This window comes from Chionomys nivalis, chromosome 17 (genome assembly GCF_950005125.1).
Source record: "Chionomys nivalis chromosome 17, mChiNiv1.1, whole genome shotgun sequence".
Taxonomy (NCBI): domain Eukaryota; kingdom Metazoa; phylum Chordata; class Mammalia; order Rodentia; family Cricetidae; genus Chionomys; species Chionomys nivalis.
The window spans coordinates 31534178-31549358 of record NC_080102.1 but is presented as its reverse complement, the minus strand read 5'-3'; the positions used below and the strand labels follow the sequence as shown (position 1 = coordinate 31549358).

Below are 15181 nucleotides of genomic sequence, written 5' to 3'. Positions count from 1 at the left end.
TATGCAGATGTAACCCAGGGTTTTGGACATGTTAGGCAAACAACCTACCAGCTGAGCTACACCCCTAACCCTTGTCCTCAGAACTCCCACCCAATAGCAGCAGAAAGGGTTATTGATGCTGCCAGGATTGGACATATTTGTGAATGTCAATAAATCGTCCAGCAGTGACAGCCTGCTGATTCTCTCAGGTCATGAGGCCTGGAGTTTCTCTTCATATACATCTCTTTTTATTTTTATTTTATTTTATTTTTATTATTTTGTTGTTGAGAAAGGGTCCTACTCTGTAGCCCAGACGTGGCCTGGAATTCACTATATAGAGCAGATTGGTCTCAAACTCAAAGTAATCTTCCTGCCTCAGCTTCCCAAGTGCTGTATGTGATTAAAGAAAGGCATGCACGGCCATACCCAGCTACGCTCTTTTAAGAAAAAATAATAAAACTGAAGCCGTTAGTGCTGCCTTCTTCCGGCCATCCTGATTCCACATGTATTGATGGAAACCCCAGGTTTCCCACAGTGCTCTTGGGACCACCCGACCATGGCCCACCAGACCTAAGGCTTATTAACAACACTGGTCCCAACGTACCAGGAGAGGCAGTCCTTGAGGGAATTGTAGTATGGGAACCGGGACACCACGCATACCGCGAAGGGCACAAAGCATCTAGCCGAGCTCACGCTGGGCTCCCAGTGGGTCTTGCCATTGTAGAAACAATATTCATCCTGGACAAAGGGCAGGAAGGACATGTCACCTCCTGTGCTGACAGTATAGGCCTAGACTGCCGAAGGTCGGCATCTCCTACAGAAAGGACATGTAAGAAAGGGTCTCCACCAGCTCCAGCATTCCAGTCCATATAGATGGGTCCTGCAACAGGTCACACCATGCAGCACTGGAGGGTTTTCAGCAAGGACCAGGAAGCCACCCTGAAGACCTCCAGCTTTGGGATGAACAGAGACATACCACTAGAACACAAAGGGACACACAGCACAGCCCTCAGCGACAGATTCTATTGCAAAAGGACCAGCACTAGACAGTTCCACATCGTGGAGTGTGCCGAAAACAAATCCAGAGACAGAAAGCGGCTGAGTGGTTGGTGGGGCGAGAGGACGGGAGCTGAGCGAGCCCGAGCTGGGAGATGAAAAGTTCTGGAGGCTGCACATGCTGGGAACGCAATGTCTCAGAGTCACGCAAGGCTGGAAACATAGCAAGCATATTCTCACATGACAATAAACAACAACAAAGAAGGCCCACCCCGAGCTCAGAGGACAGCATCAGATCCACCTACATGCAGGGGTCGGTAGTACTGGGCGACCACACCGTAGGTTCTGTTCCCACAGACATCCGTGAGGACCAGGAAATGGATGTAATCCTCTTTTGGTTCCGAAGTCACACAGACACCCCCTGCAGGCAGATCAGAAAGAAGGGGGAAGCCCGGGTGGCTGCTTTCTGCAACAAAGACCTAGATAACACATGAACACACTTCACCTAGTAACTGCCAGAGGCTTTGATGCTCAAACCACGTTCTGCCCCCAGGCCTGTTCTAGCCAGCTCCTTGCTTCCTAAGTTCCCCAGCACGCAGCTTTTGACAGTCCCTCCACTACACACACCCTGCTTCTAGGCAGAGCAGATTTGCCTGTATATCTGTTTCTCAGTTATGACTCTTGCAGCCAGGAAAGTGCAGCAGGCTTGAGGGGGGACCAGAGACAGAACCTGATCCAGCCCTTGGGCCGGGCATGCCACACAAGTCACTGAATGTTTCTTAAGGCCAGCAGGGACATGAGACCCAGACACACATCTCCTCGATTGGCACTCGTGTGCTCAGAGATAAATAGCAACCTGTTCCTCTTGATTTAATAAACAGGAAGCAGGGGACGGGGGGGGGGGGGGCGCCCTCCTGGCTTCTCTAGCTTTAACTTCCCCAGAAGTTAAAAAGACTGACTTTCCAGGTGCCACGAGTACATCTGTGATCGCAAAACTCAGATGCTGAGGCAGGAGGATTGAGTTTCAGTCAGTCTGGAATACAGAGAAAGATCCCGCCTCAAAAAAAAAACAATGACAAAAAAAAAAAAAGAAAAAGAAGGAAGGAAGGAAGGAAGGAAGGAAGGAAGGAAGGAAGGAAGGAAGGAAGAAAGAAAGAAAGAAAGAAAGAAAGAGAAAAGAAGGCTGAATCCCATTATCTAACCCTCTGTTGCCCCCAGTGTCGAGGGCTCTGGAGCAGAACACTCAGTGAGGAGCAGCGAAAGAACACCCACCACAGGCTGCTACCTAAGTGTACCTGGGAAGCACAGCTGGGGCAGGGCAAGGAGGTCCACGCCCCCTGGGATGGTAACGTCCTCAGAATCGGGTCCCCTCAAGTCTCCGGGGTGGCTCTTCCAGGTCTCCATCCTGGGCTTTTCCCTCTTCTTCCGGAAGGACCGCCTCCTGGCTTTGCTGAGAGTACAGCTGTTCCCAAGCGCCTGGCCATCGTCTTTTGCGGTGAAAGGAGGCACGAACACAGACAGAACTTCAGGGGCGAGGGAAGAGAGGTTCTTTGCTCCTCGTTTCTGGGCAATCTAAGAGGGAAAATAGGAGTCACTGTATGTGTGGTCAGGGAGACGGCTGTACAAATACGAGAACTGGAGTTTTGATCCCAGCGCCCAGCCATAGTCCCAGAGCTCAAGAGGCAGAGGCGGGATTCCTAGGGCAAATGGGCTAGCCAGATTAGGTGAATCGGTGAGCTACAGGTTCAGCGGGAAACCCTGCTCAGTAGCTAAAGTGGAAAAGGTGATCAAGGAAGATATCCAACATCAACCTGTGACCTCCTTATGCATGAATATGTGCGTGCATGTGCGCATATATGCACACACACATAGCCACATACATGTTAGCACAGTTAAATGCAAAAAGAAAAAGAAAAGTGACTGCACGTGTCTACCCTCATTCATGACACCCTTTCTAGGTGGGCACCCTGTTTGCATCTCTGCTTCTCCTCCATGCACACAGGCTCCAGCAGAGAACCCTGTTCTTTAAGGCTCAGGTTAGCAAGTGACTCTTTCCAGAACTTCCCAGGCCCCATGTGTGCCCCACGGGCCTCCTCACTGAGTGTTCTGCTCCAGAGCCCTCCACACTGGGGGCAACAGAGGGTTAGATAATGGGATTCAGCTTTCTTTCTTTTCTTTTCTTTCTTCCTTCTTTTTCTTTCTTTTTGTCATTGTTTTTTGAGGTGGGATCTTTCTCAATTCTAGACTGACTGAAACTCTTAATTCAGAAGCCTCTTATCTTGTTGGTACCAAGCACCACAGTTCAGAGCTGGGTTCCATGATACACAGTCACAAGTTCAAATCCTGGCTCTGCTCTGAGCTGCTGAAAGCAAGCCACTCTGTCTGCATTTTCCTCTCCGGACTGAGTGGAGGCCCTCAGGCAAGCACGTGGGTCAAGGACTCAGTCAGGGGGAAGCCCCCAGGAGCACTCATGTGTGCCCTGCACAGAGTGGTGAGAGAGCAGACACTGAGACGCTCTCAACTTTGTCATAATGCACAAACACCTGTGTCACTGTGATACTTTTCAGGTCCCCTGGGACATTGCTCACATTCTACCCAGTCCCTGACAATCTGGGCAGAGAAGCAGAGAAGAGGGCAAGACCTTGGCAGACAGAGTGCAAGGGACACATCTCTCTCCATTGGGCACATGGTTCGCTGGAATCAGTAAAAGCTGGAGAGACGGCCCAAATTCTCTTCAGCCCCAGTTGGAAGGCTGTGGTGTAGCTCAGTGGTAGAACACTTGCTTACTATGAGTTCATCCAGTACTGCACAGTGAAGCAAAGCTGGTATAGGATGCCAGGCATGGGTGGGGATTGGGCAATCATTGACACCTTAGGAAGGGCATGGTCCCAAAAGCAATGAGATCACGACAGGCAAAGAAAGGAACAACCACAGGTCAATATTTAGTAAAAGCCAGAGGATCGCCTAGGCATGGTGGCACAGATCTGTGACCCCCAACAACCTGGGAGGAAAAGTAAGGAGGACCTGACTTTAAGGTCATTCTCAGCGACACAGTGAACTTAGGTCAGCCGAGCTAAAGGAGAGCAAGACGGCTCAGCAGGTAAAGGCATTTGCTACCAAGTTTGAGGACCTGAAAGACGGCCATCATCAGAACCCACGTGGTGGGAGGAGAGAACCAGTTCCCACAAGGTGTGACTTCTACACTAAAATGTCCCCACACATGACACACACAAAATAAATATTAAAGTGGGGGGGGTCAGAGGAAGGAATGAGAGCTCCCTCCACCCAAGGCTGTTCTGTGAACAACACGTTCTGTCAGCAAAGAGACTGAACTCACTGCTCTCACTGACCTCTTCATCTCTGGTGGACACAGACCCATGGGATTAAGGATCAAAAATGCAACAACCATGTCTCCAGTCATAGAGGCAGAAAGTCTGCTACAAGAGCCCATAGGGCTGATGTTAAAACATGACCCTCCACCTCTGCCTCCCTTAGGGCTACAGGGACAGAGGGAAGCATCCCTACACCCAGAATCATCTCCTTGTCAATCACAGGCGCAGGAACAACCAAGTGTGCTCCATTAACATGGGAGAGTGTGTTCTGGGACTCCCTTGAGTCCAGCCTTCCTCTGCTCGGTGCTCCTGCCTGGCTCATCGCAGGGCTTTCTTCCCAGCTTGGAGCCCTTATGCCGACTCCCAGTTCCTGGAGTGCCCTCTGTGTGAAGGATAACTGCAGCAGAGGCAGACAGCTCCCAGGCTCCGCCAGTGCAGACACTCCAGCTGCCTCCCTAAGCGCCCACTAAGAATGGGGGGGGAGCTTTCAGGTTCAAAGTTGAACGGCGGATTTCCAAAAACCCCTATCTTCTTCCACCTACAGTTTTTCTTTCCTTTTTTCTTAGCTGTTAAAGAATGGCTTCTCTTAGGGGTGAAGAACTAACACACAGCGAAACACAGAGAAAAGCAGGAGGGACTCGGGAAGCGGAAGCCCCCACCTCCGATGTCTTTACTGAGGATGAAAGAGTCTGGGTTTGGGGATGTAGGACTCCAACCTGTGGACATTGCACCATCCTCACGCCATGTGCAAACTCCACCTTGTCACAGGCCTGAGCAAGGCTCACTGCCATGCATGATGCCACATCTGCAAACCAGCACCTGACAGTGGGCTCATGTGACCCAGAAGTAAACCTCTCATGGCTCTACCTGAACCGTGAAGACAGCCCACCCACCTGGTGCCAGCCTGCCACCAGTTCACATTCAGACTCTTCAGGGAGTCACCAGATCTAACAAACATACCAGGGACCTGGAGGGAGGCAGAGACCCTGCACACACCTAGCTGTCCCTGCACCACACTCAAGTGTCTGAATGTCACCATCATTATCCCTTCTCAGGTGCAGATCACGCGTGGACATGTATCACAGTATTGTGTGCCCCTGAGCAAAATTATATTCTGTGCCCCAGGCCAAGGTACACCAATGTCATGCATAGCTTATCCTCTCAGGGGGCTTGAAGTATTCCAGACTTCTGCATCTGACTCTGATGCTCTTTGATGGCCTGACACTCCCCAACTCCCTGCCTGCTCCAGCTCCTCACCAGAAAGACCCTCAGCGTTCACTCATTTATGAGATAGGAGCCAGAGGGTGAGCTACTGCAGATCTGTCCCACCAAAGTGCCCACAGGGCCTCCTCCTAGACCTCCCCTCCAGGGTTACCACCTCCCCCAGAGTCTCCTTGTGGACCTTGACTTCCCAGTGCTTTGGGTTTCTCTGCCCCACCGGCACTACTCCAACATCGAGGTTGTAAGGGTAGGAAAGTCAGAGGATATGATACAGTTTTGTGCCCTCATCCAGCGCCAATGGCTCCCAGGGGATGCTCTCCCTGGGTTTACATTTCTGGCACCGGATAAACTCTGAGCCTCCAGTCAGTCTGGATTGTTATCACACCAAAGCCAATGCCTTTTGTCATCCTCTCTTTAGTCTCTTAAAGTGGTACACTCAGATGTCTGCAGAGATGGCTCACACTTGCTGCTGTTCCAGAAGTTGCATGTTCAATTCCCAGCACCCACCAGGCAGCAAACAATCATCTCTAACTCTCGTCCCAGGGGACCTGACACCCTCTTAGTCCTCCTTGAGCACTGTACACATCTGGTACACAGACATACACACAGACAAAACACCCATAAACATTAAAAAATAGATCTGAAAAATAATTTGAATAATGTGCTCAGTCAGGCATGGTTGGTGTCTTAGTCAAGGCTACTGTTGCAGTGATGAAACACTATGACCAAGGGAAGGAAAGGGTTTGCTTGGATTATGCTTCCACATCATAGTTCATCATCAAAGGAACTTAGGGCAGGAAATGAAACAGGACAGGAACTTGGAGCCAAGGGCTGATGCAGAGTCCATGAGGGGTGTTGCTCTCATCGCTCGTTCAATCCGCTTTCTTACAGAACCCAGGACCTCCAGTCCAGGGATGGCTCCACCCACAGTGGGCTGGGCTCTCCCCAATCAAGGCTTGCCTACACCCAGATCTTATGGAGGCATTTTTCAAATGAGATCTCTGCAATGACTCTAGACTGTCAAGTTGACATTACACTAGCCAATCAGCACAATAGTTCACCCCTTTAATCTCAGGACCCAAGAGGCAGAAGCAGGAGGATCTCTGTAAGTTCAAGGCCAGTCTGGTCTGCATGGCAAGTGCCAGGACAGCCAGAGTTACATGGAGAGATCCTGTCTCAAATAAAAAAAAAAAAAAATCCGGGGGCTGGAGAGATGGCTCAGAGATTAAGAGCACTGACTGCTCTTCCAGAGGTCCTGAGTTCAATTCCCAGCAACCACATGGTGGCTCACAACCATCTGTAATGAGATCTGGTGCCCTCTTCTGGCCTGCAAGCATACATGGAAAGAATGTTGTATATGTAATAAATAAATCTTTAAAAAAAAAAAATCCTACTGTCTTAGGGGCTGGAGAGATGGCTCAGGGGTTAAGAGCACTGACTGTTCTTCCAGAGGACCTGGGTTCAATTCCCATCACCCATGACACCCTCACACAGACATACATGCAGGCAAAACACTAATACAAATAAAAATAAATTATTTTTTAAAAAAAATTATACTGTCTCAGCAGCCATTATCCATGAAAAACATTTTGGTCTTTCTGATTGGATTAACAAGATATTTTACCATTCAAAAAACAAAAAATAGCAATGAACACCTTGAGGAATACACTAGACTAGGAAAGCCTTCTCTGTAATTCCAGGCTTTTCTGCAGAGCCTAGGGTACTTCCTTACATTCTTAACACATACATAAGCTTGAGACACGTTTTCATAACGTAGTTTCTCAATTCAAACGGTTGCCTTGATGTTTAACTTTGCGGTTAGGCTAGTCAGCTTTTGTCAGAGTTACATAGTATTGACCAAGTGAACCCTTAATAATGCATCCGCCCAATCCCTCTGAAGACATCTGGATCACTGTAAACATCTCATCCTACTGGGAGTGAGGGAGACAACAAATGAACAGAGTCACTGAAACAGCTGCACACATCTGGTTCCTCGGTTGGAATAAATTCCACAGTCAGGTGATAGTGGCACATGCCACTTAATAATCCCAGCACTCGGGAGGCAGAGGCAGGTGAATCTCTGAGTCTGAGGCCAGTCCAGTCTACAGAGCGAGTTCCAGGACAGCCAGGCAGGGCTACACAGGGAAACTCTGTCTCCCAATATATATATTCCTGCAAATGGAAGGTTCATCCATCAAGAGTATACTGTATGTAAGCTATTTGGTGACACGTGGTGCGGCTGCTCTCACTGCAAGGATAAGAAGACAGTCAGTGCCACAGAGCTAACCTCTGCCAGCCCAAGCTGAGCCAGACAGAGGCTTATTGCCCGTATTCCTGTTTATTAAATCTCTATCCAATGACCATCTTTTTAAAAGCTAATTAAAAAGCAAAAACCCAGAGCCGCCTTACTCATGGGTGACAGATTTATTTCTAAGTCGTGTTACAAAGGAGTGTTTCTTCTCCCTGGGAGGATTGGCTCTCACTAGAGAAAAAAAGGAAATTCACAGATGCTACCCAACACAGTCACCAGCAGGAGTCCACTGAAATCTAAATGAATTAAAACTGGGCAGGAAAGATGGCTCCACAGTTAAGAGCACTGGCTGTTCTTCCAGGGGACCTGGCACCCAGGTTCAAGTTTCAGGATCTAGATGGCAGCTCACAATCAATTAGAACTCCAGTTCCAGGAAATCTGATGTTCTCTCTGTCCTCTGCAGGCACTGCATACACATGATGCACATACATACATGCATACATGTATACAAGCAAAACACCAATTCACACGAAATAAAGGAAAATATTTAAGTTTTTTTTTAATTTAAATAAATAAATTAAATGTGAAATCCAGTCCCTCAGTGTGTTGGCCATACTTCCAGGGTTGGGTGGCCAAATGTGGCCAATGCCCACTATGTAGGACAGTGCAGATGAAGGACACCATCATCGTCCGGGAAGTTTCGTTGGTGCTGTTGCCCACAGAGCAGAAAGCCACCCCACTGGAATGGTGCAGAAGGCTATGTGAGCAAGTCATCCACCCTCGGCTGAGTTGACAGTGGATCCTCTCATATTCCAACAACCAGCAGGCCTCCATCCTCGGCCAGGGGGTGGGGGAAATCAAAACCAAACACAGTGATTCACAGGGGGACTGCTCAACCCTGAAACACTTGGCAGGATTTCCAACAAAATGACTAGTCCCCACCCCCACCCAAGAAATGAAACAGAGTTAGGGCTCCCTCTAAGAAACACGCAGGGCACTATGTCCCTTGACCTTAAACTGGATAGTTCTCAGACCTCTTGTCTTCTGTTTTCATGTGTCACCAAATAGAAATACACAAACCACAGAGAATGATAATTTTTGAGACAGGGTCTCTCATAGCTCAGGCTAGCTTCTGAACCTACTATGTAGTCAAGGCTAGCCCGAGTTCCTTCCTGATTCTCCTGCTTCCACTCTCCTAGTGCTAGGATTACAGATTTGTGCCACCAGGCCCTAAAGGTTTTTGTCTGTTTTGTTTTGTAAGGCAGGGTCTCACTTGGTAGCCTACGCTGGCCTACTTAGAACTCACAGCAATTCTCCTGCCTTGGTCTCCCAAGGGTTGGGATTACAAGAGCAAGCCACCACACTCAGTGAAGTGCCAATTTTTTTCTTTTGTTTTTGCTATTTTATTTTATTTATTTATTTAATGTACACTGACGTTTTGCCTGTAAATATTTATGTGAGGGTGTCAGATTCCCTAGAAATGGAGTTACTGACAGTTGTGAGCTGCCATGTGGGCACTGGGAATTGAACCCAGGTCCTCTGGAAGAGCATCCAGTGCTCTTAACTGCTGAGCCATCTCTCCAATTCTTGTTTTGTTTTTCAAGACAGGGTTTTTCTGTGTACTCCTGGCTGTACTGGAATTCACTGTGTAGACCAGGCTGGCCTCAAACTCAGAGATCCGCCTCCTGAGTGCTGGGATTAAAGGCAAGTGCCTCTACCACCCAGCTGTTAAATAACAATCTTAAAAAGCAAATTTAAAAATTATTTTAAAGCCTTGCACATTCAAAAGAGAATTGCTACAAAAATTAAACTAGCTAACTATAACACTAATGTTGATATAAAGTGAAATTACCCCAAAGTTCAGCCCACCTCTCAACTCTCTTTGTTCCCCTAATCCTGGACTTTTTTTTTTTTTTTAATCCCGTTTTGTTTTGTTTTGTTGCTCTCTTTGAAATCTTGCAAGAGTACACTATGGGGAAAACTAAAAGGAAACCTCCCCCTCTCACTTAACCTGGAGTCTACCACCACCTGCCTAATTCAGGAAAGTACCACTGTGAATAACCAAGCTGACTCAGCCCATTCTCGAAGGCATTGCCTCACACTGAGCAGGCAAGAAGTACACTGCGAGACACAGGAAGCAGAGGCATGGATACCCAGAAGACCACAAGTGAAACCAGGTTATTTCCGATACTAAGAAAAAGAAGGCAGTTCCGTTTGGTAAACGAGAGGCAGAAAGACAGTGGAGCTGCACAGAGGACAAACTGGCTTTAGAAGGGATGGAGGGGGTGAGAATTGTAGGAGGGACACTCTGAATCATTTCCGTGTGGATTAATGCCACTGATGGGTCACTTTGGCCTATGGATGAAACTGTCTAGGGTTTAACACTCATTTGGTTACTTTTATTAACATTTAACTCTCCTTGGTGACATCCATTTTGCCTCCACTACTCATTGTCCCCGGATAGTCAACTGTCAATCAGTATGCATGCCTTTATGCTTTTCCATGTTGTCACTGTAAACACTCAGAGGATTTATCCAGACACTTAACGGGACACTAGAAAAATCTCTGGAGAAAATGACAGTTCACAATCATGCTGGATCAAAGGAAAAAGAGAGGCACCAATGGATTGGGAGAAAACAACTTGGGTTTCAGAATTAAGAAAATGGGAAAATACAGCACAGAAGTAAGGAGAATGAGGTGTTCAGAAGACTCTGGGGAGACGGGGAGATAAACTCGGGAAGATAAACTCGTCTTTGGCTGCTGGAGGGAAGGGAGGAGGGGCTGCACGGCAAGTGAAGAAAACGGCTATGCAGCTAGCTCTACTAAAAGCGGAATATTCAAAGCTGGTGGTTGATTCTAACACCTGAACCCTCACTATTCAGTGCACAGTACAGAATCCACTACTTATGAGGCAGTGGAGCTCTGCGATGAAGGGAACCGTTTAGTCGCTACTAGGAAAGGACCTGGTCTCTAGTTGACCGTGAACTCCTCGGGTCCCCGCTGGGCCAGCACCTCGCCCCAGATGGTGGCATCCTGAGGGCGGAGGAACGCTTCAACGCTTCAATGCACAGAAGAATGTCTGCACCACCACAAACACCAGGTACTAGTCCAGCTGGCCCCCGCCCCGAGAGGTTGGTGGGCGCGGAGGGAGGGAAGGATGGCCAGCTGCCTATCTCCCCTGGCCTGAGCTAGGTAGCGCTCACCCCCCTACAGCTGGGGCTCAGCCCTGAGGCATCCGCACCACAGGGGTGCGTAGCCACCGAAGCCAGCCCCAAGCGCACCCAGCGGGCGAGGCTCTGACTTCCACCCCGCCTCAGTTTCCCCTTCCGCCCCTTACCTGCTCCAGGCCGCGGAGGCTGTCCTGAGAGGCGCCCAGCAACGCGCACAGCTCCAGTAGCCCCGAGGGCAGCGACAGGTGTCGCGCCGTGGGCTCCGCCATAAGCTCCCCGCCACCCGCCCGGAGCACTGCGCTCCGAGCCCTTGGCTGCCCGGCCCCGACCCCGACTCTGCTGGCGTCTGCGACCGCAACCCAGACCCCAACCGAGTGCCTCTGCAATCGGGTCGCGCCAGAGCCCGCCCAAGCCTCCACTCCTCCCTTAGGCTGGTTGCCAGCGAGCAGCGTCCGCGGAGCGGGGCGGGACGTAGAGGGAACGGGGCGGATCGATGGGGAAGAGGGGAGTGGTTTGTGAAGGGCCGTGTGGGCGGGGCCTAGAGGGGCGGGGCGGGGCTTGTAGTGCTGGAGTAAGCCTTGTCTGTGATTTGGCAGGGGCGGGACTTCGCTAGGGGCGTGTCTGGCCGGACCTGGGTGGGTGGGACCTCTTCAGGGGCGGGTCCGACTCTGCCGCGGCTTCTGGCGCAGTCATTTCCTAAGCAGAGCGGCGGGTCCGGCGCGTGCGCAGCCCCTCTGTGGGCTCGGTCCCTCCTCCTGTCCCCGCAACACAGGAAGGAATGGGCGGTGTCCCCAGGTGCCCGGCCACGTCATCCAGCCCCCGGAGCTCTTCTCCAGCGGTCCAATTCTTCCCTGCAACAAGTAAGGGACAAAAGCCCGACCTCCCGCCACCTCCAGGAAGCTCTCCGGTGCCGGGACGCAGAGTGGACCCTGTGGACAGCTGAAGGAACTGTCGGAAGGGCGTGTAAAGATCCACTCCTGGTCAAAAATTGCATGGTTAACCGCAGGCCGCCGCAGGAGCCCGGGTTAAATTTAGCAGTAAACGGGGCCAGGTGAACGCTGCTGGAGACAGGAGAGTCAGAAGCCTCTTGGGCCCCCTCCTAGCTTTCCGCTAAAAGCGGACCCTGAGCCTCTTCCAGCTTCAGACTGGATTCAGAAGAAAGCGCAGCCTGCCAGCCTGGGCAGCTTGGTATGGTCTAAAATCCCAGCCCTTCCTCCTAGCTGACCTTCTCCTGTGTGCCCTGTCATGGGAATCTTTAAACCCAAGGGGAAAGGAGACCAAGGGACTTTTCCAGGACTTTCATAAAAAAAGAAAAAAGAAAAACACCGAAATGCAATGTTACTGGTAATGTCAAATATCTGTTATCGGCCTAGAGGGAAGGATCAGTAACTGAGCAAATCTTGGAAGCAAAACCTGGCCAGGCTGGCTGGAGGTGGGGAGCAGGAACTCTAGGTCCCAAGCCCAGCAGTACTGGTGACCACAGCAGTACATAGAAGTAGCCTAACCAGCCTATAGGCTGCCTGACTTCTTTGGCCCTCGTTCTTGTCCAGAAGCCCAAACAAGTTGTTAATGTCACTGACATCAAAAGGACAGGTTTCACTCCTCCCATTTGACTCTGCACCAGGCCCTCATCTCAGATGACCTCCACTAGGCACAAGCCCTGAGCGGGCAGACCTCACAGAGATCTGTGGCTCAGATCGCCAGTTTGTTTGCAGGGCCCTGCCTGTTGTCTGCCCCCTGCTATTGTGTCAGCTGTGTGTGTGATAGGTAGACCCAGCATCCCTGAGCCTCTGCTTCCTGTTTGTGGAAACTTGGCCAGGGTGGAGGCCAGGATTCGGTTGGCAGGGACTCTGTAAGTCTCAGGGCAGAGCAGGTCTGATGTCTGTCCTGTTTCCTCCAAGGGGTGGAAGGGTTTGAGGAGGGGAGTACCAAACTGGAGTGGAAAGGCCAAGGCCAGGCTCCACAATTTCTCTTCTGTGGGCCTCCCTCATCCCACACCAGAGAGTCAGGCCACATACATCTCCCAGGGCTCCTAGCTCTGTGCTTTTTTAAAAAATTAAACCCCCATGGTAATCCAGGACTAGTGGTTTGCTCCTGTAATCTCAACCATCTGGAGGTGAGGCAGAGGATCATAAATGAATTTCTGGCCAGCTGAAGCTACACAGCAAGATCCTGCCTAAATAAATTAAATAATAATAATAATAATAAAAATCCCCATGGCCCATGCTACAGGTACTTTCCAAGTACACACAGGAAACCTGCCATGGGGCTAGAGTTGCGGCTTTGTGGTAAAGCAAGGGTTGTGGCTGGGTGGTAAAGCCCTTGCTTACTGTGTACCAGCATCAGAAGAGTTCCCTTCCTCCCAAGCACTTCAGGACACACAGGTTACGGTGTCGCATTGTGCACAGTCCTGAAAATGACCTAGAAGTAGCATTAAGAATCTCTAAGCACAGGCAGGCATGATGGCATGCACCTTTAATCCAGACCCCGGGAGGCAGAGGCAGGCAGATCTCTGAGTCTGTGGTCTTTCTATTCTTAGTTCCAGATCAGCCAAAGGGACATAGTAAGAACTTACCTCCAAAAGAGAAAGAAATTAGCCTGTTATCTGAACGGGAAGTTTTTATGTGTCAAAAGATACTGCCAAGATAGTACAAAGACCACTTCTAGACCAAGAGAAAAATTTTTGCAGCCATTCTGAGGCAGAATAGAGACACAGGAGAAACTGTTGACATGAGAAAGGAAAAGAGCCCCTCACCCTGGGCACCCAGGTCAACAGAGAAGTAGGAACCCAGTACAATCAACTGCTTAATGCCACTCTCCTGCCCTAGCCGCACCTCTGAAACTTTCCAAAAATCTCACCAGAAAGCGAATTTACAGGAGAAGCACTGCCAAGCTCTGCAACCCTAGTGGTTCCTGGTTTCACTTTATCAGACTCATTCCATCCCAGGCAACCACAGAGCCACCTCACTTACCTCACTCATGAGAAGACACAGAGGGAAAGAGAGGGGGTTCCTAGCAACCTTATAGATGTCACCTGAAGAACCACTGAGATGGTCTATGCGATCAGTGCTGTATGAAGGCAACTAACTGTGGTTCTCGCTCGAGGAGCCTGAATCTCCATTGGAGGTGTCTTACCTGCCCCCCCCATACCCAGTGCTCTTGGGTACATCCCTTCTGAGCATCTCTCTCATAACCTCTTGCTTAAGCCTACATTAAAATATCCATGCTTAAAATTTACTTATTTTTTATTATTTTTTATATATATTTTTTACTTATTACGTATATAATATTCTGTCTGTATGTATGCCTGCAGGCCAGAAGATGGTTGGGAGCCACCATGTGGTTGCTGGGAATTGAACTCAGGACCTTTGGAAGAACAGGCAATGCTCTTAACCGCTGAGCCATCTCTCCAGCCCCAGATTTACTTATTTTAAAGCCAGACAGTGGTGGCACATGTCTTTAAGCCCATCACTCGGGAGGCAGAGGCAGGCAGATCTCTGTGAGTTCGAGGCCAGCTTGGTCTACAAGAGCTAGTTCCAAAGAGAAACCCTGTCCCCCACAAAAAAACAAAAACAAAAATAAGATTTACTTATTTTAGCTGGGCAGTGATGCCACACACCTAAAGCTGTGTGCAGCACTCAGGAGGCAGGTGGATCTCTGTGAGCTCAAGGCCACGCTGGTCTACCTAATCAGTTCCAGGACAGTCAGACCTATGTAGTGAGACCCTATCTCAAAAAAAAAAAAAAAAGATTTACTTATTTTGGAACTAGAGAGAAGAGATAACTCAGCAGTTAAGAACACATACTGTTCTTATACAGGATGGGAGTTCAGTCCCCAGCAGTTATATCAAATGGCTCACACTACAGCTCCAGGAGAATCCAATTCCTCTGGCTCTGTGGGCCCCTGCACTCACAAGCACATACCTACACACAGACAGACAGACAGACAGACAGACAGACAGACAGACAGACAATTTAAAATAATACAAATTAAATTTAAAACTTTTTAAGATTTATTTTTATGTTCTATGCATGAGTGTTTTACTTGCATGTATGTAGGTGCACTGGATGAATGCAAGTGCCCACGGAGGCCAGAAGAGGACACCAGATTCCCTAGAGCTGGAGTTACACGTGGTTTTAAAGCATGTGTGTGCTGGAACCAAACCTGGGTCCTCTGCAAGAGTAGTAGTAAGTGCTTGTAACCACTGAGCCACTTCTTCAACCCTGATATTA

At 49.4% G+C, this 15181-nt stretch overlaps 1 protein-coding gene across 4 annotated transcripts in view; it reads right to left on the bottom strand.

Annotated features, from left to right (window-relative positions):
* Dennd3 (DENN domain containing 3) overlaps positions 1-11360 on the bottom strand; it is a 54799-nt gene extending 43439 nt beyond the window's left edge. For all 4 annotated transcript variants that reach the window (XR_009058477.1, XM_057792190.1, XM_057792191.1 and 1 more), the window contains exons 1-4: positions 11117-11360; positions 2271-2547; positions 1281-1396; positions 584-717 (exon numbers count right to left, since the gene is read on the bottom strand). Coding sequence is in view for 3 of the 4 variants with exons in the window: in XM_057792190.1 (XP_057648173.1) it covers positions 584-717; positions 1281-1396; positions 2271-2547; positions 11117-11218 (629 nt within the window). In the remaining variant the exon portion in view is untranslated. The remainder of the gene's footprint in view (positions 1-583; positions 718-1280; positions 1397-2270; positions 2548-11116) is intronic.
* Positions 11361-15181: the final 3821 nt, after the last annotated feature.